The sequence below is a fragment of the Nomascus leucogenys genome, chromosome 22a (genome assembly GCF_006542625.1).
Source record: "Nomascus leucogenys isolate Asia chromosome 22a, Asia_NLE_v1, whole genome shotgun sequence".
Taxonomy (NCBI): domain Eukaryota; kingdom Metazoa; phylum Chordata; class Mammalia; order Primates; family Hylobatidae; genus Nomascus; species Nomascus leucogenys.
This window is the reverse complement of record NC_044402.1, coordinates 30060750-30087635: the sequence shown is the minus strand read 5'-3', so window position 1 is coordinate 30087635 and position 26886 is coordinate 30060750. Positions and strand designations below refer to the sequence as shown.

The window sequence follows — 26886 nt, the reverse complement described above, 5'->3', positions numbered from 1 at the left end:
GCAGCACAGGTGCTTAATAGGCTTTCAGAGCAGCAATTCTAGAGCCTCCCTTGTGGCTTTCTGATCTCCCACAGCCCTTGTGTTTGATGGTCAGGAAAGGAGAATACCCTTGGATCGTTTTATCTCCAGACCACCCCGAGGCTGGCTGGACTTAAGGGGTGAGGAAACACAAGATGGGTGAGCAGCTGCTTTCAGCTGAAAGCCAGAAAGAAATCCCAGTATCTTTGCTTTATTTTGGTTTAAAAATCAAGTCGTGTGACAATGGAAACATTTTCCTGGTTGTCCTCTCCTCTCTGCCCATGTTGACAGAAGACGGACTTGCTAATTCTGGCTGGGGTTTTTCCCTGCCTAGGCTGTTTTTCTCTTTTATCTTCATCAATTGAAGAGGGCTGCTGTATCTTTCAAACTGTCGGAAGGTATCTGTATTTTTTTTTCTTTCACATAATTCTGTAGGTCTTTTCCCAGATATGTATTTTTCTCTCTAACTTCTAACTTACTGAAGTTTCCGCCCATGTGACTTCCAGCGTGAGTTACCAGAAACCACAAGAGAGAGAGAGAGAGAGCGTGCAAGCCCCAAAGCGAGCGACATGTCCCTTTGGGGAGCAGTCCCTCTGCACCCCAGAGTGAGGAGGACGCAGGGGTCAGAGGTGGCTACAGGGCAGGCAGAGGAGGCACCTGTAGGGGGTGGTGGGCTGGTGGCCCAGGAGAAGTCAGGAAGGGAGCCCAGCTGGTGACAAGAGAGCCCAGAGGTGCCTGGGGCTGAGTGTGAGAGCCCGGAAGATTTCAGCCATGCCTCACAGCTCCGACAGCAGTGACTCCAGCTTCAGCCGCTCTCCTCCCCCTGGCAAACAGGTAGAGTCCTCCTTTTCCTCTCTCCTACCTTCTGATTCTCCTGGGGGATGGAAAGAGAGCCAGGCTTCCTTGTCCTGCCCAGGGAGCTGAGGATGGAGGAAGTGGCTCGTGGCACGGGCACTCCGTTAGACTTAGGACATGGAATTTGCTACTAAGCTGTGCATATTGGCAGAGATCCCCATCCTTCCACCCATTCTGCCAAAGCCCCTTTTTCTCTCCATTTTCCAAGGCTGCCTATCACCTCTGCCTCACTGGGGTTGCCACCCTAAAAAGCTTTCTAGGAAGCAAAGAGGAGGATGAACATCAAAGAATGCAGAGAAAAGAGTCTACTGTTCTCCAAGGCTATAGAAAAGTGAGAGAAGTTTTCAAGTGGGCGGCTGGCATGCACAGCGCAAATCCTGGATATGTAGTTTCCCAGGAGACAGCCAATAGGGAAAGTGAGAAAAGGGGTAAGGGAAAAGTTAAAAAAAAAAAAAAAAAGAAGAAGAAGAAGAGGAAGAAGGAGGAGGAGGAGGAGAAAACCAGGTTAGCATAGAAGGATCTCTCTACTGGGGCACCGCCTGTTGTTAGCAAGGGGGGATGCTAGAGGTCCAGCCAGTATCTCTTTGCCTGTGGTTTCTGGATAGAAGCAAGGAAATGAATGAGGAGATGGCTTTGGAAATTTGTGGGAAGACATTCGCTGGTAGCTCATGTTAGCTCTGGGGAAACCAGAGACTGAGATAGGGATTGTGGGAGCATTTGGAGTCTAGATTGTGACTTCCAAGTCCAAAGGTTTTAGCTTGAGGATTACCAAAAAAGGAGTGCCCTGCCCATCTCACAGCTTCTAGGGTTTTGTTCTGCACCACACTCTTGACATCCCTTGCTGTAGGAAGCCCTCCTCTTTCTCATCCGACATGTATCAGTGGGTTGAAATTTTCTCAACCTTCATAGTTTAAAAACTGCATTCTTTCCTTAGCACAGATATCCACAAGGGTTTTCAAAATGCTGCAGCCAAAATATAAGTATATAAATATTGAACAGGGCATATATCCTAAGCCTCTAGTAACGGAGCAGCAGGCTGGGATGAGTCTGGGTGGAGACCTCTAGACGGCACAGAATCCAGTCCGCTACTCAAGATGGTATCAGAGTGGCTCTGACTGCCTGGAAGTTTGTACTCTTCTAAGGAAGGAAATTGCTCATGGCTTCCATGGTAACCTGGTGCCCCATCCCCCTTAGAGGAAGAGCACTTCCTTCCTATCTATGCCAATGACCTCCTACCACAATGGCCTGAAAGTATTGGACACGTTGGTGAGCCCAGTACTTAGTGATCCCAGAGCTTTGCCCTTGGATCTGTGCCCTTCTAGCCTGTGGGGGATGTGGAAGCGAACAGGGCATGAGTTGCCAAGACTCCTACACCTACTCTGCAGCATCTGGGGGAGAACTGGAGCTAACCTCTCTGCCCAGGCACAGGACATGCCCGTCTCTGGGTGTAATTAGAGAACACCCAAAGATCCCCTTATCCTACCAAGCACCCATCTACTACCCACCACAGCCAGGTCACCTCCACCATTAACATTCTTTTTGGCATTGATGTGCCAGGCATTGTGGTGGGGCCATGGGGAATGTCACAGTGGCTGAGCACAATGGAGGGAAAGAGGAGGCAGATCTGGGATGCACCTTCAGCTCAGGAATGCAGCAGAAGACCACATGGGGTGTAGAGTAGCTAGCGGGGAAAGGGTCTCGGAAAGCCATCGGGTTCAGCACCAGAAGATGTACCAGTCTCAGATGACCAGGAGTCTTTGGGCACACTCTTAGAGCCTCAGTTTCCTCACATATAAAATGGAAATGATGATATCAACTTCACAGCATTGGGGAATTAAACAAGAGCACCTCTGAAAGAACACTTGCACAGAGGTTGGCATAGAGTAGGCACTCAACAAAGTTCGAAAAAAAAGAAAACAGGCCAGGCGCGGTGGCTCACGCTTGTAATCCCAGCACTTTAGGAGGCCGAGGCGGGTGGATCATGAGGTCAGGAGATCGAGACCACGGTGAAACCCCGTCTCTACTAAAAATACAAAAAATTAGCCGGGCGCGGTGGCGGGCGCCTGTAGTCCCAGCTACTCGGAGAGGCTGAGGCAGGAGAATGGCGTGAACCCGGGAGGCGGAGCTTGCAGTGAGCCGAGATCGTGCCACCGCACTCCAGCCTGGGCGACAGAGCGAGACTCCGTCTCAAAAAAAAAAAAAAAAAAAAAAAAAGAAAAAGAAAAAAGAAAACAGCTGAAGGAACAGCAAGAAGAGCCTAAAGGCGAAAAAGTGAGAGGGCGAGGGTGGAGCAGCCCTACAGAGGAGAGGTGATAAAACACACTTCATCGCCTTAACCATTTTTTTTTTTTTTTTGGCCAAATACAGCTCTATTGAGGCCTCAAGTTCTCTCGCCTTTTTCCTGTAGCTTTTGGTCAAAAAAGTCAGAGACCTGGGAATGTGTAACCAGGCATGGAGAAGAGCTCTCCTTCGGGTGCAGGCTTTTGGTAAATAGAGGGATGGAGGGTTCATGCAGAGACGAAGGCATGGAAGGATACCACATACCACCAGAGCCTGCTTTCGCTCAGAAGGGAGAAGCAGACCCATGTAATCCTCCCCATCTCTGCTTGCCAGGACTCATCTGATGATGTGAGAAGAGTTCAGAGGAGGGAGAAAAATCGTATTGCCGCCCAGAAGAGCCGACAGAGGCAAACACAGAAGGCCGACACCCTGCACCTGGTAAGTGTTCAGATCAATCTTCATCCTCATGAGCTTTAGGCTTTGCCCTCTACCATCTGGGAACCCTTGGACCATAGCTTTGATTCTGCTTGCACGGGGATGTGTATGTGGGGTGGGTTAGTGGAGGGTGAGGGCTGTGGGGTGAGGTAGGGAAGGGAAGCTCTCGTGGGAGTGCTTGAAGAAGGCTCTGTAGTCCGGGCGTGGTGGCTCACACCTGTAATCCCAGCATTTTGGGAGGCCAAGGCAGGTGGATCACCTGAGGTCAGGAGTGCGAGACCAGCCTGGCCAACATGGTGAAACCTCGTCTCTACTAAAAATACAAAAAATTAGCCAGATGTGGTAGTGCATGCCTGTAGTCCCAGCTACTCAGGAGGCTGAGGCAGGAGAATCACTTGAACAGGCAGAGGTTGCAGTGAGCCGAGATCGCGCCATTGCATTCAAACCTGGGTGACAAGAGTGAAACTTCATCTCAAAAAAAAAAAAGAAAAGAAAAGAAAAATAGAAGGCTCTGTAGCAGGGAATGGGCCAGGAGGCTAAACAGAGAAATGGGCCTTTCTACCCCAGGAGGGCTCAAGGGGTAGGTGAGTTGAGTGTGGGAAGCCCAGAGGCTGAGCTGAAGGCAGAACCATTTGCTTAGGGATGGGGCAGCCAGAGAGTGCTCCATCCTTCATGAAGCATTGAAAGGAGAAGGCAGAGCTGTATTGGGAAAGAATTTAGAAGGTATCAAGTGCTTTGAGGATGGCCCATTATCTCTGCAGTGCAAAGACCATACGTAGTCGCATCCCTTGGCAGATACCCAAACACCCCTGCATTTGACACAAGGAGGTTCACAGGGCACTGCACAGGATTCCTCTTTTCAGAGCATTATTAAAGTCTTATTTTGAAATTTCTGTCTTTAATGGTATCCCAAGGAGTCTATGAAAGATGCAATTTCAAGTGCACTTACCTGGGATGATCACCATCCTAGTTGAGTTGCCTCTAGTCCCAAATTTTTCTAGAGAAAGCTTTGACCTCTGGCTTGAGCGGTCCAGGGGCCTTGAGCAGTGCTGTACTGCAGTTCCGCCAGTGGCATAGGCCCTAGATGGTGTTTCTAGGTTCTGGCTGTGCCCCTCATAGAGTACTGCTTCCTCCCCATTGCTCATACCTTACCACCTTACCTCTCTTCACTCTGCCCCCAGTATGTTTCTTGTTCAACCAACTCTTCACTAGTTCCTTTCTCTCCATCCCCTCATCCCCTTCTCTAGCAACTCTACCTTCCTGCCCTTCCTCCAGAAACATTCCCTTACCTCTAATAGCCTAGCAATTCTTTTCCATGGAAAAAGTGCAATTGGCACCAAAAATCAATAAGCTTGTATTTATTTGGAAGATTAGCATGATAATCAGCCAGTTAGAATGGCTGTGTTAACCCTATCAAGAATAAGTAAGATGTAGTTTTAGGGGAAATAATGCATCTTTTAGCTTTACAAGGAAACAGAGCAGACTGCACCAACAGCTCTGATTGGGTGCGTGGGTTTTATTTGAAATGTATTCAGCATACCCTCCATTGCACACTAACATTAAATTCACAACTATTTGTTAACTTTTTGGAAAGAATGAATGAACAGAATGTCTGTACTAACTGCGCTCAACAGTCTGAATGTCAAGTTGTTAGTGGCCCTGCTGCTGGTATGTTCTCCATGATTTCATTGTGTCCCCACATTCTGGTTTACCACCTTAAGCTTGAACATCTATGATACTTACCTCTTTCTCTGTCAGAGTCTGATTCTGATTCAGTATTCTTTAGGGCAAGCAAACAGATCAATCAAAATTTAAAAGGATAAAATCATCCTTGTGTACAAGTAGACAATGTCCTCAGACTGGCAAACTGCTGTAAGCTTTATAAGTGTGTACCTGTTTTTTTAGTAGAATGTAAGTATAGTTCGGCAGCTCAGCAGTCAGAACAGGTATTGAATCCCAGCCCTGCTGCCTACTATCTGTGTGACAGAGACGTTCTTGGCCTCCCTTGGGCTTGGTTTCCTTATCTAGAAAATAGAAAATGACAATAACTACCCTATACAGATCGTACATTTAAAGAGCCCAACAGAATGCCTGTCATTCATAAATACTCAAAAATTTAAGTATAATAAGAGTAATAATAATTATTATAAGAAGCAAGATAATCACAAATTATACACACATTATATATATAAAAACATATATATATTTTATGTATATTTAATCACAGAAGCTCAGGGTTGAAAGGTTTCTTAAAGGCTAGAAAGTTCAGACATAAGTTTGACGCTTCAGACTTCTCTGCAACACCTCCAGCCAATGGTCCCATTGTATTCCTGGTCAATTCTAGGGCTGGAGACCTTCCTCGCTCCTAATTTATGAACAGAAGAGTCTTCCCTATGTTAAGCTGCACCCCTGTCTCCCTGTAAATTCAACTCACTGGTCTTCATCCACCCCTTGGGGACATATTAATGAGGGTGACACAGATGTCTCCTTGCTGCGGCAAGGCTTTCAACACTGACTCAGCTCTCTCCCTCTCCAAGACAAATGTCAGAGCCCAAACAGTCAGCTCATCTAATTATACAAGTCATGTGACATTAGGATAATCTCTAGAGCTTGAGGGTCCACAGAGCCCCAAGTCATGTAGTCAACATATCCATAGCCACACCCCAGCCTCAGTCTCTAGAATGTTCCAATCTTCCCCACATCTGAACGCAGATTCCTCCCCCACTGCTTTCTTTTGAGCACCACAGCATCATCTTTACCTTTTGCCCAATGAGTGGGTCACAGCAGAGTTGACGCAGCAAGCCTGCAGACTGCTGCCAATGCAACTTATGTTTCTTGGCTTCAGGTAGAAGCTTCTGGCAGCAACGTGTTCAATCTGCCCCCCATCAAATAGGAGGTTTAGCTGTGGTTTGGCATCTTCCTTTCCTCCGAGATGACAATCACCCATCTTCTCCATCCATTATCTTCTTAATTATGTCTGAGATTCAGGTGAAAAGTCTTCTGGTTTACCACCAGTGTCAGGGCTCAGTGCGTGGTTTGCCCTTGACTCCTTTCCATGCTGGGTTCCATATGCTGGGGTTGTTCTCTGGCCCTCAGACATGGCCATAGGACTCGCCTACCAGTGCTTTACAGATGAGGGTTTCAGAGCTACTGAGAGTACCATATCAAAAAAGGACCACTTTCCTATTAGGGTTCTAGCCTCATATATACTGGGATGTTTTCTTAGTTTCAACTGCTGTCACTATTATCAACCTTAAAATACTGGAACAATTATCTTGTTCCTCTAGTGAGAGTGTGGGATGCTTACTATTCGACATTTTCAGCACCTATCCTGTAAATGGCTGGCACCAAGACATTGTACATTGATTGCTTTAAAAATGGACAGAGTAGGGAGAGAGCCTCTTTTTATGATTGTGTTCTAAATCCCTGGCCTTGACTATCTCTGACATAAAATGGATCAGGTGATTTCTTTCATAATTGTGACATCAACAAACAATCTAATTCTGTTTTAATTCTCCTTTTGTTGAGCATCTCACACAAGCACCCTGTGCACTTAGTTCCTTTTTTCCTGCAGACAACTGTAGGATTCATTGTATATAGCACAGACATTGATTAAAAAAGAGAAAGGCATAACCTGACCAGTTAGTTTCTAAAAGATATCAATAGCTAATAAGTGGATCTAAGATAATCAGCTGAAAAATTATTTGAAATAATAAGAGAATGCAGTCAGCTTCTAAAATTAAAACAAAATATAATAACATTCCTATATGCAAAACATAACCAATTAGGAAATTAATGGAAGGAAAGATCCTGTTTATAATACCAATGACAACAACAAATGGAAGGAAGGAATAATTTAACAAAAATTATGAAGAGTATCCTAAATGATTTTTAAAAGATTCAGATAATTGGAAAGATATACCTAATGTAAAATTAGCAATTTTCCTTAAGTTGATTGATAAATTTAATGTGATCCCACTAAAAAACCCAGTAGGGTTTTCTGGGATTTGAGCAAGAACTAGATTAGCTATTCTAAGTTTCCAGTGGAAAAAAATCATATGACAATTGCCAGGAAAATTCTAAAGAAGTATAATGAAAAAAGATTAACTGACCAACATATTAAAGTGAAACACAAATACAGAGATCAAAACAATGTGGAAAAGACAGAACATTGAACAAGATAGAATACGGAAACAGACCCAAAAACAAATTCAGATTTTAAGACCCAAATACATGTTTCCACTCCTAAGACACAAGTATAAATACAAAATGGGCTGGGCGCGGTGGCTCACGCCTGTAATCCCAGCACTTTGGGAGGCCGAGGTGGGCGGACCACTTGAAGTCAGGAGTTCGAGACCAGCCTGGCCAACATGGTAAATGTTAAATTTTTTTAAAAAAAAGGAAGCTGAAGAAACTTGAAAAGACAAATAACCATTAAAAATTTATCTTGGAATGAAGAATTATTTTCTAAATAAAACATAAAACCCTGAAGCCATAAAGGAAAAGATTGATATAATTACTTTTATTCATAAAAAGTAAAAGTTTCTGTATAGACCAAAATACTGTATGCAAAATCAAAGGCAAATGACAAACTGAGGAAAAATATCTGTAACACATATGACCAAAAAAGGTATGTTTACTTACTATATGAGAGAGCTCTTATGAATAGGAAATGATTAACAACCCAAAAGAAAAATGAACAATGGGCCAGGCACGGTGGCTCACGCCTTAATCCCAGCACTTTGGGAGGCCAAGGCGGGTGGATCACGAAGTCAGGAGATCGAGACCATCCTGGCTAACATGGTGAAACCCCGTCTCTACTAAAAATACAAAAAATTATCTGGGGGTGGTGGCGGGTGCCTGTAGTCCCAGCTACTTGAGAGGATGAGGCAGGAGAATGGCATGAACCCGGGAGGTGGAGCTTGCAGTGAGCCAAGATCGCACCACTGCACTCCAGCCTGGGTGACAGAGCGAGACTCCGTCTCAAAAAAAAAAAAAAAAGTAAAGAAACATGAACAATGACTATGAATAGGCAATTTACAGAAAAGAGAAATAAGTGGGAAATAAATGTGTGAAAAGATGGTAGACCTTATTTAGTTAGGAAAATGCCAATTAAAGCAGCAGTGAGGCTGGCAAAGATGAAACATGTTGCTGATACACAATGTTGCCAAGGTAATGGGGAAGCAGGCACCATCACACACAGCTAGTAGTAGAGCCTGCATAACCCCAGTAGAGGGCAATTTGCCCATGTCCATCCAAATTATAGGTGCACATATCCTGCGACTCAGCAATTTGACATCCAGGAGTGTATTCACAAGCAAATCCATACATCATACAATTCTGTACCTGTAAAGATAATCATTGCTGCATTGTTTCTTATAGGAAAGACTGAACATAAGCTAACAGAAAATCCATCAATAAGGGATTCAATAAATTATTGTCCATTCTGTGGCATATTGTAGAGATGTTAAAATAATGAGTTACATCTGAATGTGCTAATCTGGAAGGATTATCATTTCTGTACTTTTAAGTTAAAAAGGTATAAATATAGTCCATAGTTTGCTACCATTAGTTTTTTAATTTAATGTTTTATTTATTTATTTATTTATTTTTTATTTTTAGAGACAGGGTCTTGCTCTGTTGCCCAGGCTGGTCTCGAACTCCTGAGCTCAAGCGATCTGCCCTTCCCTCCTTGGCCTCTCAAAGTACTGGGATTACAGGCGTGAGCCACAGCACCCAGCCCCTTCTGCATAAGTATAAATGCAAACATTTTCAAATAGATTATAAAAAATTGTTAATGATATTTATTTCTGAAAAGTAGGGCTAAAGATCTAAAGCAAGAGGGAGATACTTTGCATTCTTTACCTTTTATACAGTTCGGGATTTTTTATCACATGCTTCTATCTTTATAATATAGATATCAAAATTCTCAACATTCATCATTACCACACATGCATTAGGAGGATTTCTTTTCTAATTTTGACATCAAACATTGAATAATCTTCCATCATGACATGGAATAGTATTCAATCTTGATGTTATCTTTTGAACATCATACATAAATATTTCAGCCCTTGGGAGAACCAACTGTAGGTTGGGATTTGAATGACTCTAAGGTCCACAGTACTATATGATAAAAGGTGGCAAATCCGTTTCCTTTGTGTAGCCATCTTGGTTGGTTGGTCATGGCTATCTGGTGCCGTACAGCTGGAAGGATTTCAAGTCAAAGACCAGGAGCAGTGGAAAAGAGAGCTGAGGTCAATTAAGAAGCTTTATTCATGAAAAGGCTAAAATCAGTGGAGTTGCCGGGAGCAGTGGCAAATAGCAGTGTTAGCCCTGAGCCGAGCTGTTGACAAGTCATATCTGGCCTGGTGGATGGAGCTGAAAGCAAGTAAGAGTAACAGCCAAGTTTGAAAGCTTGAGATTTAGGTACTGTCTTAGATGGAAGTGGGCCAGGTGCTTGCCTGGGGCTGCCTCCTGAAGGAGTCTCACACCAGTTTAAGAAAAAAGAGAGGTTTACAGGTTCCAGGGATGTGCTTTGTCATATATGACAGAAAAGTCATGAGTATAAATTATGCATTAAATGAAGCTTTGAGCTAACACTGAGAAATAAGATATTTAGAACTGGAGAAAAATCGAGTAATGGAGGAAATGATGTTTGGGTAGCACTATTGTTCTTGGCCTTCTGAGGAGGCAGAGAAGGATGCTTACGGTCCTATTTCACTCCTGTAATTCTTTTGCTGTCTCTGGGAGACCATGCCATAATGTTTGCTGGCACAGATAAGTCAGAGGTCAGGTACTTCCACCCTTAAAAATCTCAACGTAGAATCAGTGAAACCATTTATGGAAAGAGATGTGACCCTTCTGTCTCCATTGCTATGAATTTTTTTTTTAAGAAAAAACCATGTTAATTGAACAAATGACTATGTATTAACCACTGTGCCTCAAGTCCTCTCCATGCAGTATCTCATTTAATCTGCATAAAAGCTGTATTTTATAATTCCTTGCATTAAGTAACTTGATGGAGATGACACAGCTTGTGACTAGGTCTGTCTGACTTCAGAACCCGTTTTCCTAACCATTAAGTTTTACTGCCTCTTTCTTCAAACTCTGATGAAGATGTATTAATCTTCCCTAACCTATATTTTCCTTGAATCTCTTCATGAATTAATTTTTTTGTCTTTTAAGCAACATCCTCAAAAATCTACACTATCCCCCAGCCATCATCAGGCCTGGTCAAGAAAGTAAAGACATATTTTACTTTCAATACAGTATATCAGTTGTACAATTGATATCATATATGTCATATATATCATGGTATCAACATATATAGATAGGTACTATATACAGATAGATACAACTGGTATATCAAATGATACAATATATCAATAGAAATCTTTTTTGAGAAGTCTGTGTAGCAATAAATGTTAACATCTTTCACAGGAATTACCTTTGACACAACAGTGTTTGAAGAAAAAATAATTTACAAAGATGCTTAGTTCATCATTATCTGTGAATAGTAAATACTTTATCAATGCTATAAAACTTGACAGGTGGCTTACAACACAAGATGAAGCATATTATGATACATTCATACAATAAAAAAATTTATGCTGGTACTAAAAATGACTATGTAGATCTGTATTTATCAACATAGAAAGATGTCAGTGATATAGCATTAAGTGAAAAAGGCAAATTACAAAGAGCATGCAGAGTATAACCCTTTCACGTAAAATTTGTAGGTTTTGGGCATGGTTGCATGCATAAAGAGGTATCTGGAAGGATATTCTCCAAAATGCTAATAGCAGTTATGAGTGGTTGAGTTTGGGTAGTTCATCTTATTCTTGGTACTTTTCTCTCTTTTTTATTATAATGAATGTGTGCCATTTTAAAAATCAGAATTTTAAAAATTAGGCTATTTTCATTTGCGGAGGGAAAACACGTCAAGGCAATCCACCACCCCTAACTGCTCGTCTTACCGATGACGGGTCGGTGTGGCTACGTTTGGGAGGCATATTGGAAATCGGGAGTCCAGCTCCATGCTGGTCTTGATGCTGTAAAGAATGACTGTTTGGGAGGCCGAGGCAGGCGGATCATGAGGTCAGGAGATCGAGACCATCCTGGCCAACACGGTGAAACGCCGTCTCTACTAAAAATGCAAAAAATTAGCCAGGCATGGTGGCGGGCGCCTGTAGTCCCAGCTACTCGGGAGGCTGAGGCAGGAGAATGGAGTGAACCTGGGAGGAGGAGCTTGCAGTGAGCTGAGATCACACCACTGCACTCCAGCCAAGGCGACAGAGCGAGACTCCGTCTCAAAAAAAAAAAAAAAAAAGAATGACTGTCTACATAGGATGATGGTCCTAGGTCACAAACTGACAGCTGCCTGTTCAGCAGACGTCTTGATGGAGCTATTCTCAGCAACACCCAGACTTCCTTCTCTTGAGCAGAATGGGAAAGTCTCCCCAGAGTGCCCCTGCGCAAGCTTCTCAGAGGTTTTCTTGGTCCCCTCGGTTGAACTTAGTCTAGTCCCCTGCTTCCTAGGAAGGGTGGGTTAGGTCCACAGTACAAAGTCCCCTTCAGATTGTGGGATATCTGTAGAGGGTTCCACTATGGGTTCACATGATGGCTTGCGGAGGGAATAACAATCATAATAGTCATACTACCTTGTTGATAAAATTTCAGAATTAGGTAGGAACTCAGAGATCTTCTAGGGTGACTTGCCATGTTTCCAATGAGGAAATTGATGATGCCCAAGAACCCAAACCTCTTGCCTTCCCACCAGTCTGCTTTTGTTTCATGCCACTTTGCTGAACAGAGCTTTACTAGGCAGGTGTTTACATAAGGCCTATTGCAAAGGTGGGCCAAGAAGCAGGCCATTTACCAGAACACTTGAACTGCCTAGACACTCATCAGCTCCAGAACATATGGCTATACAACAAGAGACCAGAAAGAGAGTGAGTCCAAGCTTGACAGGGGCTGAAGTGTAAATGTTTCTTTGTTTAAAGAGATTTTAAAGTTGTAATCCAAAATTAGAAAGGGCAGTGACATATTGGGGAAAATATTTGCATCAAATTAAAGAAATGAAGGTTTAATATTTATGCTACAGAAAGAAACTCTTATAAAGCAAAACATCAGGACTCCAATAGACAAGTGGGCAGAGGCAATGAACAGAAAGCTTACATAATATTTTTCCTACCAAAATGAAAATACCCTAATTTCCTATTCTGATTACGAAAACGATACACACTAAGGCAGGGTTTCTCAACCCCAGTGGAATTGACACTTCGAGTCCGATAATTCTTTGTTGTTGGGGACTGTCCTGTGCCTTGTAAAATGTAAAATTTACCCACAAGGTAAATTTTAGGGTGCCAGTAGAACACCCCCTCACCCTGCTTAGTTTGACAACCAAAAATATTTCCAGAACTTGCTAAATGTCCCTGGAAAGGCAAAACCAGTCCTAGTTGAGAATGCTACACTAAGGAGACAGACACATGGAAAGTTGTTCTTTCTCCTTAATGCTTGACAACCTGTAACATTAACATGAAATTAAGAAGCCTTCATAAAGCTAATTGGCAACAAGTAAATTATTTAAAATTATAATACCTAAATGCCAGTGAGGTTGTAGTGAAATGGATAGAAGCATTTGCTAGTGGTGACATTATATATTTGACATGACCCTTTTTCAGTAATACTTCTCAGGACTGGGAAGATTGAATGCCTCCTTTGCCTCGTTCATCTCATTCCTAAGAATTTCTCCAAGGAAATCATTGAACAGAGACAAAACCCAGTGTGCATCAAGATGTTTATCTCAGCATTATTTTTAATAGCGACAATTTGATAGCAACCAAGATGTCCAGCATTTGAAGACCACTTTAAGTAAATTGTGGATCATCAATTTGATGATGTAGTCATTAAAAATTATGTTGACTATGTAGATGTGACAAAGTTATGACAGAAAGCAAAATACAAATTGTATGTGTACTATGATTGAAATTTTGTAAAAATAAGTATGCATGTTTGTTTAAAAGGATGAGATGGCCAAGTGAGATGGTTCATGCCTGTAATCCCAACACATAGGGAGGCCAAGGCAGGAGGATGACTTGAGACCAAGCTGGGCAACATAGTGAGATCCTGTCTCTACAAAAAATAAAAATAAAAATAAAAATAATTAGCCGGGCTTGGTAGCTTGCACCCAGCTACTCTGGAGGCTGAGGAGGGAAGATCGCTTGAGCCCAGAAGGTTGAGGCTGCAGTGAGCCCTGATTACATCACTGCACTCTGGACTGGGTGATAGAGTGAGACCCTGTGTCAAAAAAAAGGATGAGATCGCAATATGTGTAAATGAAAACAGTTGTATTAAGGGACTAGGATCATGGGTGTTTTTAACTTTTAAAAAATATCTTTAATGTTGTTATACTGTGTTTTTTTATTTTTAAAGAAACAGAAGAAAATGGCCAAATAGACAGCTGAAGGAACTCTGGAGGACATCAAGTACAAAGACAGAGAGGATATTATTGAGCTCGAATTTGGGGATCAGGTTTTGGTAGGAGACCTTATAATTTATACCCCAAACAGGAATACTTCGAGAGTGGAAGATGGAACTTGTAAATATTAGACCAGGACAACAGGTGTCCCAATAAATGTCTGGTCACCCTAGACAGGGAAACCAAGAAAGATGACATGGAGCTCTTATGAAAACTCAGAAGAAGTGATAAAGTTCAGAGTCAAGCAGAGGGGACTGGATTCCTATGACCAAAATGTGATTTCCTGCAACTGAGAACCCTGTAACTAAAATAGGGTACTCAGCTGGCATAAGAATATGTCTTATCATTAAGAAAGTAGGGTGACACAGAAAATTATAAAAGCAAAGGCCATATTATCAGTACTAGAGCTGAGATCAGCAGAAGTGATTCACCTACTCAACAAATATTTATCAGCCAGGTACGGTTCGTTCTAGGCACTGAGAATATTGCAGGGACAGGACAGACTGAGTCTCTGATTTCACGAATGTTACAGTCAGTTGGAAGTCAGGCTGGAAAACAAACAAATAAACACACTAATTGCATGACATGTAAAGTGCTTCAAAGAAGATGAAATCATGCAATGTGGAAAGTGTCTAAGGGACGGGATTAGGGCAGCATCAGGGGAGGCCTTCCTGAGGCCCTGGCATTTGAGATCGAAGGTGAATCAAAGAGGAGACTGGAAAGATCTGGGGAGAGGGTGATCTCAGCCTAGAGAGCCTTGAGGCCAAGCTGCGAGGCCAGGCAAAGGTCAGAAAGGTGCCTGGTAGCGTGGAGACCAAGTTCAAGACCATAAGGGAGTGAGGAGGAACTCAGTAATAATGGTAATTGTGGGGCTGAGCACAGTGGCTCACACCTGTAATCCCAGCACTTTGGGAGGCCGAGTTGGTTGGATCATTTGAGGCCAGGAGTTCGAGACCAGCCTAAGCAACATAGCGAAACCCCATCTCTACAAAAAAAATTTTTTTTTAAATATCCAGGCATGCACCTATGGTCCCACCTGCTCGGGAGGCTGAGATGGGAGGTTTGCTTAAGTCCAAGAGGTCGAGGTTGCAGTGAGTTGTGATAGCACCACTGCACTCCAGCCTGGGCAACAGGGCAAGATCCTGTCTTTAAAATAAAATAAAATAAAATAAAATAAAACAAAATAAAATAAAATAAAGGCAATTGTGCTGCTGGGAGCAGGAACTGGATGGACCATGTGGTAGGGACCCAACCAATTCAAACCCTGCCTGGGGGGATTTCTCTGAACCTAAACTCTGATCATAAATTGAGAAGCAATAGCACCTCACTGGGTTGTTTGACAGTTTAATTGAGAGGGCAAATGTAAGAACAAAGCAATATTGTCATTTTTTGTTTTACACTGTTCCTTTGTTTAATGCAGAGAGCCTGGCCTTTTCCTAGAAATCAATCAGATATATTATCCTACATGAACACACACATTCTTCTTTCTGGTTGCTTATAAACTCTTTAAGGATATCAATAGTTTCAGGGGCTTGGCCTTTCACAGCTGGGCAAGTCTCCTTTGCTGGGTATGAATGAGGAGAGGGTCAAATTTGAACTAGGGAAATGGCACGACGAAGTTCTTAAAGTGGTTGTAATTCTGCCACTCTCACCCTATTAGTTCAGTTTGGGGAATAAACAGAGGTTTGACCTAGGCCTTTTGAAAAAATGACTCTCTTGGATTCATTTGGAAGTATCCCAGATTTACAAAGTAGAAGCTATTAAAGTGTTTGAGTGGTGTGTTAATCACTCTCTAGGAATTCTCATGGACATCACAGATTTACTCAGCTGACCCTTCTTCATAGGCACATCTCAGATTTTGGTAAATTATTCCAGATTATAAGTTGGCAGTCAAGCAACGTGATTTGGTCGAACACTTACTCTATGGCAGGAACTGTCCTTGTCACTGAGGACAAAACAGTGAAGACGACAATAGCTCCTGCCCTCACAGAGCTCAACAATGTAAACGGCAAGGAAACGGTTAAAGTTATAATTAATGAAACATGAATAGATCTCTGAGCTCTTGCCTTTCCATTATATGAATGAACTGTGCCGGACTATTTAGAATTGTTTCCACCAATTTAAGAATATAATAGTAGTGTGCTTAAATGGACATTTTGTTTTAGAAATTTTTTTAACTAGAAATAGTCTCCCAACTCTTTAAATTTTTTAATATTATACTATAAATGATAAAATAAAATACATATTTAATAAAATGAAAATACATAAAAATATAACACAAATTTAATAAAATCAAACACTATATAGTTATGTTATATTATTATTATTTTGAGATAAGATTTCACTCTTTCCCCAGGCTGGAGTGCAGTGGTGTAATCATGGCTGACTGCAGCCTCCACCTCCCAGGCACAAATGATCCTCCCACCTTGGCCTCCCAAATAGCTGGGACTACAGGTGTGTGCCACTATGCCTGGCTAACTTTTAAATTTTTTGTAAAGATTGGGTATCACTATGTTGCCCAGGCTGGTCTCAAACTTCTGGGCTCAAATGACCCTCTTGCCAAAGAAGCCTCCCAAAGTGCTAGGATTACAGCAACTGCACCTGGCCTTACGTTATCATTAAAAGGAATCCACTATGAACATGATTTGCTGCACATTCGGCTCACTTAGGAAGCATTTTTAAAGTCTTGATGCCTTCAACCACTCCAGAACAATTGAATTGGAACCTCTGGGGGTCTGGCATCCAGCAATCCAGATTGTTTAAGGCTCTCCGGGTGCTGGCAGTGTGCACAGCCAGGGTTGAGAATCAGAAGCAGTACATTTGCAGCCTATCAGGTCTGTGCCTGAATATGTGGAGTGAGTAGAATGTGTGGAGTGAGCATAATGTGTGGAGTGAGTGTGGGGCAATTATGTGGGTAAGTACACAGATACTCTGTCACATACAGTGGCCTGATGGCTTAAAACAAAACAAACGGCCAGCTGCAGTGGCTCACACCTGTAATCCCAGCACTTTGGGAGGCCTAGGCGGGTGGATAACGAGGTCAGGAAATCGACACCATCCTGGCTAACATGGTGAAACCCCGTCTCCACTAAAAATACAAAAAATTGGCTGGGCGTGGTGACGGGTGCCTGTAGTCTCAGCTACTCAGGAGGCTGAGGCAGGAGAATGGCGTGAACCCAGGAGGCGGAGCTTGCAGTGAGCCGAGATCGCACCACTGCACTCCAGCCTGGGCGACAGAGTGAGACTCGGTCTCAGAAAAAAAACAAACAAAAAAACAAACTATTCAAATCCTTGCTTTGATGGCAGTTATTATTTGTTTCGTTGTTTGGTTTTGAACATTGATAATCTTGCTAGTGGTAACCTTTGTAACTCCAAGCATCAGTATCAGCCAAGATCGCGTGCATTCAGAGACAAGTGAGAGACCAGCCATCAAATAGAGGAATCAACAGATCATGGCCTACTTTTCTCATGTAACAAGAAGTTCAAAAGTGGAGAGACCAGGCTAGAGCAAGGAAGAACCAAGCTCCTTCTCTCTAAGCAGCCATCCTCAGTATGAGGCTTTCATTCTCTAGGCTGTGAGATGGGTGCCGAGCCTCTCGGCATCAGTCTACATTGAGGGAAGGAGGCCTTTGTCCTTATGGGCAGGCTGTGCCTTTTTGGTAGGAAGGGAAGCTTTGCCTCCACCTCCCTCCCATCCATCAGGTACTTCTGCTTACATATCTTTGGTCAGAATTCTGTCACACGGCTACCCCTAGCTACAAGGTAAGGTAAGCTGGATTTTTAATTTATTTTTATTTTTTTTTTTAGCAATTCTGTTCCCAGTCTTTCTAGAGGAAGGCAAGGGTGAAGCGGTTTGGGATGGACGCTGAATGAACCAACCTATAGTTTTTTCACATTTGAGGGCAATGAAATCATAGTCTTGAAAACCAAGGACCAGGCGATAGCCTTTTAGCCCTGTGACTAGACAGGTCCCTGAGGGCATGGCTGATGTGGCCAATCTTCTGTTAATGCAAAGGTGCTTATGGCCCTAGAGCTTCAGCTCTAAGACATGAAAGTGAAGCTTCCTCCAGAATCACACACGTGCATTATTCAGCGTAAAGATCTGTGGTTTGGTGCTTCCTCTTCTCCTTTCATAAGGTGAGAGGCAGCAGTTTGGGTGAATTTCCCCAGGAATGGTGGGAGATGTGGGCCTAGATCCTCCCACTGCTTGGGAAGAGTCGTATTTTTCATTCAGAAATCTGCTCCAGGAATGGCAGGCTCCACCCTCTGCGTGTGACGTACAGGGGCTGGTAACTGATGGAGCCCGAACATATATCTGGGTGTGAGGGATAAGCTTCAAATGCCACTTAAGTGTGGGTGGGAGCCAAAAGGTCACCCTGCCAATACATGACTACATGTCCTGTTGAGGAGAAAATACACAGGGACTATTTTCACCCTTCTGGAAATTGTGATTAGAAAATGCAAGGAGAAGGCCAAGACACTCAACTGGAGCTGGTAGGGAGGAAGCCTCAGCCGTGCTCAGAGTGCCTGGAGAGTCCCCACCAGGGCCCAGCTAGGAAATGCCAGCCTTGTCCTTGGTCTTCGTCCCTAATGGCTCCCTGCGGGTGAGGGAGCTGCCTGGGGATTCCCCATCGTTGAAGCGCTCTGTGAGTGACCCCCTCCTAAGCCCCTCCAGTAGGGGATTTCCCAGAATGTTCCCACGCCCCCAGGAAGCCTCTTCCTTAGCCACCCCCAAGTTGCTTGGGGTTCATGATAGAGGTAGGTGGCATCAAGTGACCCCACAGGTGAGGGATTTGCCTGAGGTGGGAAAAGAGGGAAGGTAAAATTGGAACGCCAACCGGGCTGAGGAGCTATCTCATAGGAGAGAACTGTCAAACAGTATAACGTTTAAACAGACTTGAAAGGCAAGAGAGGATGGAGGGCACAGACTCTGAAGCCAGAGCGCCTCAATTCAAGTACCGGTGCTGCAACTTCCAAGCTGCGTGACCTTGAGCCAGTTACTTAACTTCTCTGTTCCTCAGTTTTTCCTCTTCTGTAAAACAGAGATAATATTTTCTACCACACAAGTCTGTTGAAAATATCAAATGTAATGATAACCATAAAATACTTAAAAGGGTGATTGGCACATGGAAGTATTCAATAAATGTTAGTTATTGGCCAGGCACGGATGGTTCACGCCTGAAATCCCAGAACTTTGGGAGGCTGAGGCGGGCGGATCACTTGAGGTCAGAAGTTCAAAACCAGCCTGGCCAACATGGTGAAACCCCGTCTCTACTAGAAATACAAAAAGTTAGCCAAGTGTGTTGGGGGGCACCCGTAACCCCAGCTACCTGGAAGGCTGAGGTGGGGAGAATTGCTTGAACCAGGGAGGCAGAGGTTGCAGTGAGCTGAGATTGCACCACTGCACTCCCAGTCTGGGCAACAAGAGAGACTCTGTCTCAAAAATTAAATAAACAAATAAATGTTAGTTAAGTTAAGCTAGGCTATTTTTTTAAAAAAAAATTTTTGGTTTCTATCCACCTTTCTCATATAAATTGAGCCAGGTTACACCTTAGATCTATTAGATCAGAATCAGGCATCAGGATTGCTAAAGCTCCCCAGGGGATCCCAGTGTGTGGATGAGGTTGAGAATCGTTGTATTGGTCCAGTCTTTCCATTTTAAATTGAGGCAACTGGAGCTGAATAGGGAAATCGAGTCACTGAGGATCACCCAGCCAGGACCAGTGCCCAAGTTCCTGTTCCCATTTATCGCTGATGGAACTCACCGTGTCACGAGTTCAGGACCTGGCTCTGTGTCTGGAGGAAGGTCTGGCCTCGAGTCAGCCCTTGTCCAGAGTATCTGGCCAGGTGACCCCCTCTCCATGAAGCCCAGGAGGCAGACGGTCAGCTCTATGATTGGAAGAATGTGAGTGACTCAGGGATCTTGTGTTGTGTTGTGTTGTGTTGTGTTGTGTGTGGGTCACCAAAACCAAGACCCAGCTTTCTCCTGGGAGACCACAGGGTAGCCAAGGACTTGTTTTTTTGTTTTGTTTTGTTTTGTCTTTTTGAGACAGAGTCTTGCTCGGTTGCCCAGGCTGAACTGCAGTGGTGCAATCTCGGCTCACTGCAAGCTCCGCCTCCCAGGTTTAAGTGATTCTCCTGCCTCCGCCTCCAGAGTTGCTGGAATTACAGGCATGTGCCACCATGCCCGGCTAATTTTTGTATTTTTTGTAGAGACAGGGTTTCACCATGCTGGCCAGGCTGGTCTTGAATTCCTGACCTCAAGTGATCCGCCCACCTCAGCCTCCCAAAGTGCTGGGATTACAGGCGTGAGCCACAGCACCTGGCCAACTTTCTAGTGTTCTCGGGAGAACTTTGCCCACTCAAGTCTCCAGTCTCTTGGGGGAAGCAGTCAGTGTGAGAGAAGGAACACAGAGCCCTGAGCCAAGCCCTGCTCTGCCCCTCCCTGGCGGGCAATGAGTCTTTGCATCAAACACTCAAAGTTCCTGAACTTCTGAGAAAATAAGTGTCTTGAGGCGAATCCTATAGCACAGCTCTCACCAGCCTGTGGTCATTTTGGAGGGTATGTGGCATAGGTTTGTCCCAGGGTCTCAGTTGTCCTCATCTGTAGAGTGGGGATAATAACAGCTGACATTCCCTATCCCACAGACAGCGTTATTGTGAGGAGTCTAATGGACTTGGATGAATTCTGAATAGGAGAAAGATGGATACATGGATGCCCAAACGCAGGCTCACCCCCACCCCTCTCTGTAGCAGAAGACATGCATATGGGAGAAGCTGCATTTCCTCCCAGCCTCACTGTGTTCTAGGTGTCCAGCCCTCATTGCTAGGGGATGTCACTGTTGTACCTCTGGATAAACAGCTGATCTCATGCCACCTTTGCCAGTTGTCCCTTCAGCTGGGTGAGCCCTTTCCAGGGCATGACTGCCCCAAGGAGGGCCAGAGTGGACTGGGCAATAGCGGGGACATGGAGGGACGAGGCCCCAGATCAGCCACTTCCTCCTGCAAGGGAAGTCAAACCCTTTCTCTCACAAGTGTCAGGCTGGCTGCATGGTCCCTGGGCTGGCAGGGCGGGTTTCTTGGGGGCCCTAGCAGGAAGCAGTCTTGCTTCCCAAGGTAAAGACAAGTTTCTTATCACTGGCAGTGGTTTTCTGGTTAGAGGCGGCAGGTAGCGGTTACAAACTTTGCCTAGAGCTCTGGGATCTGCAAGCCACGGAGGGGGAGGCAGGCAAGAGAACTAGAGTGAGCTCAGCAGAGCTTACTTAGGGAGGAAGGACCCGCTGTCACTTCCCGAAAGCTGGGCCAGCCTCTAGGCGGGGAGAAGTTCAGAGCGGCCCTCCCTTCTGCCTCGGGGTTTGCCCAGGCTCTTCAGAGCACAGAATTTACAGTAAATGTTGTCACCAGTGGAAACTCTCAGAGGGGGCGAAGAAAAGGGCTAGAGGAAGGAGCCAGGACTCCCGGCCCCCAGTTCCCGTCTTACCAACACCCCCTATTCTCATCGTGTTGCTTTATCTCACCTTTCGGTAAAGAGGGGATGCCCTCCTTCTGGGATGTGCCAGGAAATACCCAAATGGTAAAATGAATGAGCCGGCCACACCTTGCAGAAGGCAGGGCTGTGACTCCATCATCGTGGCTCTTGGTAACTCCTCTGCCCCGTTTTAAAGGGGCTTCCTTTGTACTGACCTTGGCACACTTTCTAGCTCAGAGCCCCATTCAAGAAATGCCAGGCTGAGGCCGAGCATGCTTGTATCTGTCCTTCACAGATGATGGAACCTGGCTTGATGAGCAAGGCCATGGTTGGTATATGCTTCTCTGCCATTTAAAAAAGAACCCCCCCCCAGGATGTGGGGTTTAAGATGATTGACAGTATAACCGATTAACCTCATTAGCCTACAGCTCATGCCCCTGATGGATTCGTTAGGGCAAATTTTATTTTATTATTTTATTTTATTTTTTGAGAGAGGACCTCGCTCCATCAGTGAGGCTGGAGTGCAGTGGCATGATCATGGCTCACTGCAGCCTCCAACCCCTGGTGCTGCATAGCTAATTTTATTTTTATTATTGTAGATACTGGGTCTCAGTAATGTTGCACAGGCTGGGCTTAAACTCCTGGGCTCTCAGGAGGTAGAGGTTGCAGTGAGCTGAGATCGCACCCTTGCACTCCAGCCTGGGAGACAGAGCGAGACTGTCTCAAAAAAAAAACCCAAAACCCAAAAAACTGCTGGGCTCAAGCTATCCTCTCACCTCGGCCTCCCAAAGTGCTGGGATTATAGGTGTGAGCTACTGCGCCCAGCCTGTTTAGGGTAAATTTTAAATGTCAAGTTATCTTACATCTGCTCACCACCCACCCTATTTTTGAGTTACCTTCTTCATTCCAGCAGATGATGTCATAAGTCTGTCAGTCAACAAACATCTGAGTTCATACTATGCCAGGCATTGAGCCAGGCATTAACAAATAGGCATTTAATAACTGCTTGAATAATTAAAACAAATTTAAAATAATATTTAACTAGTGCTTTCCAACTTGCCTGATCATTAGAATGACCTGTGGCACTAGTTAAAAATTCAAATTTCACTCCCTGGTAGTCTAGTGGCTAGGATTTAAAAAATAAAATTATTATTATTTTTTTAATTCAGATCTGCGGCCAGGCATGGTGGCACACGCCTGTAATCCCAGCACTTTGGGAGGCCAAGGTGGGCAGATCCCCTGAGGTCAGGAGTTCGATACCAGCCTGGCCAACATGGTGAAACCCTGTCTCTACTAAAAATACAAAAACTAGCCAGGCGTGGTGGTGCCTGCCTGTAATCCCAGCAACTTGGGAGGCTGAGGCATGAGAATGGCTTGAACCTGGGAGGCAGAGGTTGCAGTGAGCCAAGATCACACTACTGCACTCCAGCCTGGATGACAGAGTGAGACTGTCTCAGAAAAAAAAAAAAAAAAATTCAGATCTGCACACTTCACTCCCCAAATCCCAAAACCACTGATTCACATTCCTAGATTTTAGGATGGGCCTGAAATTCTATTCTTAACAAGCCTTCAAATTAATTCTCATGATATGGCAAGTTTGGGAAATACTGACCTAACCCAAATAGATTTAGAAAGGTAAGACCTGGTCTCCAAATATCAGGTTGCCTTTTGAACTGAAATGTTTTTTTTTTATTTGCATCTCCAGTGACATTTGCCTTTCCTCTGTGGTTACCAGTGCTTAGCAGAGAAAGTCTGTTTGGTTGAGTCGAATAATGTAAACCTTAAAATTATACTGGAATTGCGATCTCCTGGGCTTTCTGAGGATGGGATTGCTTTTCAGTAAATGCTAATTACCAGATTGCAATTGTTGATTAATTAATGATGTGATCAGAAATCAGCACTTCTTAGCAGGCATTTTTCTGATTAGCATGTATTTGATGGTTCCCCCAAGCAACAGGGAAAAAGAGTTTCCGGAAAAAAGAGAAGCTCACAGGCTTGGGACACCCCCAGAGTACTGTCAGACTGCTTTCTGGTAGGCCGGACAGGGTGGAACAGAACGTTGTGGCAGGCTTTGACCATTTAGTATTTATTTATTTTATTTTTATTTTTATTTTTGAGATGGAGTCTTGCTTTGTCACCCAGGCTGGAGTGCAGTGGCATGATCTCGGCTCACTGCAGCCTCTGCCTTCCGGGTTCCAGCAATTCTCTTCCCTCAGCCTCCCAGGTAGCTGGGATTACAGGTGTGCGCCACCATGCCTGGCTAATTTTTTTTTTTTTTTTGTATTTTTAGAGACAGGGTTTCACCATGTTGGCCAGGCTGGTCTCGAACTCCTGACTTCAGGTGATCCACCCACCTCCACCTCCCAAAATGCTAGGATTACAGGCCTGAGCCACCGCACCTGGCCCCATTTACTATTTATAAAGACCTTGAGCATTCTAGAATCTGGGTGCAGTAGACAAGTATCCAGCGACTTTATTTGTAAGACGAAATGCAGACACCAGGAACTTTTGGAGAACACGTGGCATAACAGAGTGGAAAAGAATGAAACTGGTGTAAGATGTTCTCACGAACGACTTTCCATTACGTTAGGCTCTGGCCTGCCAGCTGCTTTCCCTTGCTATATTCCCGCCACCTCCCACCCACATACCCTCACAGAGACCCCTGCATGCATGCACGCAGAGGAACACACTCACACACACCCCTCTATGAGGTTGAACCATGTGAAATCGCTTTTTTTGGGGGGGAAGAGATGGAGTCTTGCTGTGTTGCCCAGGCTGGAGGGCAGTGGCTCGATCTCGGCTCACTGCAACCTCTGCCTCCTCGGTTCAAGCAATTCTCCTGCTTCAGCCTCCTGAGTAGCTGGGACTACAGGTGCACTGCCACACCCAGCTAATTTCTGTTTTTGTGTTTTAGTAGAAACAGGGTTTCACCATGTTGCCCAGGCTGGTCTCAAACTCCTGAGCTTAGGCAATCCGCCCGCCTTGGCCTCCCAAGGCGCTAGGATTACAGGCGTGAGCCACCGTGCCCGGCCTGAAATTGCTATTCTTATAGGTCACAACAGACAAATATCAGCAGCTTCACGTGGTTCACCCTCATATCCATGTGTACACATGCACACCCACCCGTGTGCTTACGTAAACGCGCCATACACACCTATAAACATATATACACTTGTGCACACATTCACACGTGCAGGAAAATTCTCTGGTGCACTTCTCCATGGCTGTGCTAGTGAACAACTAATCTGGCCCCTCCTGCGTCCCTCCACACCCCACCCACCTTGCCAGCTTGCCACCTTCCCCGACACTAACCTCTGGTGCTGATCCCCACCCCTACAGGAGAGCGAAGACCTGGAGAAACAGAACGCGGCTCTACGCAAGGAGATCAAGCAGCTCACAGAGGAACTGAAGTACTTCACGTCGGTGCTGAACAGCCACGAGCCCCTGTGCTCGGTGCTGGCCGCCAGCACACCCTCGCCCCCCGAGGTGGTGTACAGCGCCCACGCCTTCCACCAACCTCATGTCAGCTCCCCGCGCTTCCAGCCCTGAGCTTCCGATGCGGGGAGAGCAGAGCCTCGGGAGGGGCACACAGACTGTGGCAGAGCTGCGCCCATCCCGCAGAGGCCCCTGTCCACCTGGAGACCCCGAGACAGAGGCCTGGACAAGGAGTGAACACGGGAACTGTCACGACTGGAAGGGTGTGAGGCCTCCCAGCAGTGCCGCAGCGTTTCGGGGGACGTGTGCTGGACCCCACCACTGTGGGTTGCAGGCCCAGTGCAGAAGAGTATTAAGCAAGATGCTCAAGTCCCATGGCACAGAGCAAGGAGGGCAGGGAAGGGTTATTTTTCTAAATAAATGCTTTAAAAGAAACCAGTCTGACAAGGCAGTTTCTCTCTTTCACCCTGTCCCTTGACACTCTAAATTCTGCGATGTTGGGACCTTCTTTGTTTTTTGGACTCTAGTACCCTCAAAGAGCTCTAGGGACTCCACTAATAGCTCCTCTTTTCCATGGTTTGTTGATGTACTTGGGAAGCTTTCAATTCCTTCCTCTAGGTGTCTCCTTCTCCTTCTCCTCCTTCTCCTTCTCCTCCTTCTCCTTCTCCTCCTCCTCCTCCTCCTCCTCCTCCTCCTCCTCCTCCTCCTTTCTCCTCCTCCTCCCCTCCTTCTCCTCCCCCTCCTCCCCCTCCTCCCCCCCTCCTCCCCCTCCTCCCCCTCCTCCCCCTCCTCCCCCTCCTCCCCCTCCTCCCCCTCCTTCTCCTCCTCCTCCTCCTCCTCCTTCTCCTTTCTCCTCCTGCTCCTCCTCCTTCCTCTTGACAGAATTTCTCAGATCTTCGCTCAGGCTGGAGTGCAGTGGTATGACCTCCGCTCACTGCAACCTCCAACTCCCAGGTTCAAGAGACTCTTGCTTCAGCCTGCCTAGCAGCTGAGACTACAGGCACGCACCACCATGCCCAGATAATTTTTTTATTTTTAGTAGAGACAAGATTTCACCACATTGGCCAGGCTGGTCTCGAACTCCTGACCTAAAGTGATCCACCCGCCTGGGCCTCCAAAGTGCTGGGATTACAGACAGGCATGAGCCACCATGCCCAGCCTAGATGTCTTCTGGATTGCCCTCCCGTGCTCCCCTCACTGTGACCTCCCACCTTCCATTATTCACTGCTTTCTAGACCATGAGCGGGTTGTCCCCTAGTCTGGGAGAAGGCCCAGTGCAGGATGGCCTCACCTGGTGAGGTAGTAAGTCAGGTTGACCTTCTCATCTCCCACTCATGACTCCACTCACCCAGCCAACTGGCTCCATCCAGACAAACAAGTCTCTGGGTGCTGCAAGCAGGCCCTGTGCCAGGCTGCCCTTCACATGGAAGGCAGTGCCTTCCTAATGCTCTCTAGGGGCAACATGCAGCTTGGGTCCACTGGGCTTCTCTGCCAGTGGTCTACGTGTCCTGCTGAAGACTCCACCTCCCTTAGAAGGTGGTGATACAGAGCACAGGACCTGTCCTGTCCCCCACAGGGCTCCACAGGCTGCCATTTGAGCACTTTGAGGGCTCAGGGAACACAGGGTCATCTTCAGTTTGGCAGAGCCTGAAACCAGCATGCTCCACCCCCCGCTCTTCAGAGATCCCCAGGCCAAGTGCCCGCTGGCCTGCCTGATACAGCCTTACCCACACCACTGCCCACTAGCAATGGCTGCAGCAGGGCCTGGCCACACACAACCCCTGCTGAGCCAGCTGGAGACAAAAGCAACAGAGATCATTGTGCCAGGCGCCCACCTGATTGATCCCCTTCAGTAGCCACCCTCAGTCTCATCCATTTGTCCTTTAGAGGGACAGCCTCCGCCTGCTGCCTC

The 26886-nt window shown here is 45.4% G+C and overlaps 1 protein-coding gene across 1 annotated transcript; it reads left to right on the top strand.

Moving 5' to 3' along the window:
* The first annotated feature begins 550 nt into the window (after nucleotides 1-550).
* BATF (basic leucine zipper ATF-like transcription factor) lies at nucleotides 551-25409 on the top strand. Its single transcript, XM_003260778.2, has 3 exons — nucleotides 551-852; nucleotides 3487-3591; nucleotides 24879-25409. Exons 1-3 carry the CDS (start codon nucleotides 790-792, stop codon nucleotides 25086-25088), a joined length of 378 nt encoding a protein of 125 aa, XP_003260826.1. The 5' UTR covers nucleotides 551-789; the 3' UTR covers nucleotides 25089-25409.
* The last annotated feature ends 1477 nt before the right edge of the window (nucleotides 25410-26886 follow it).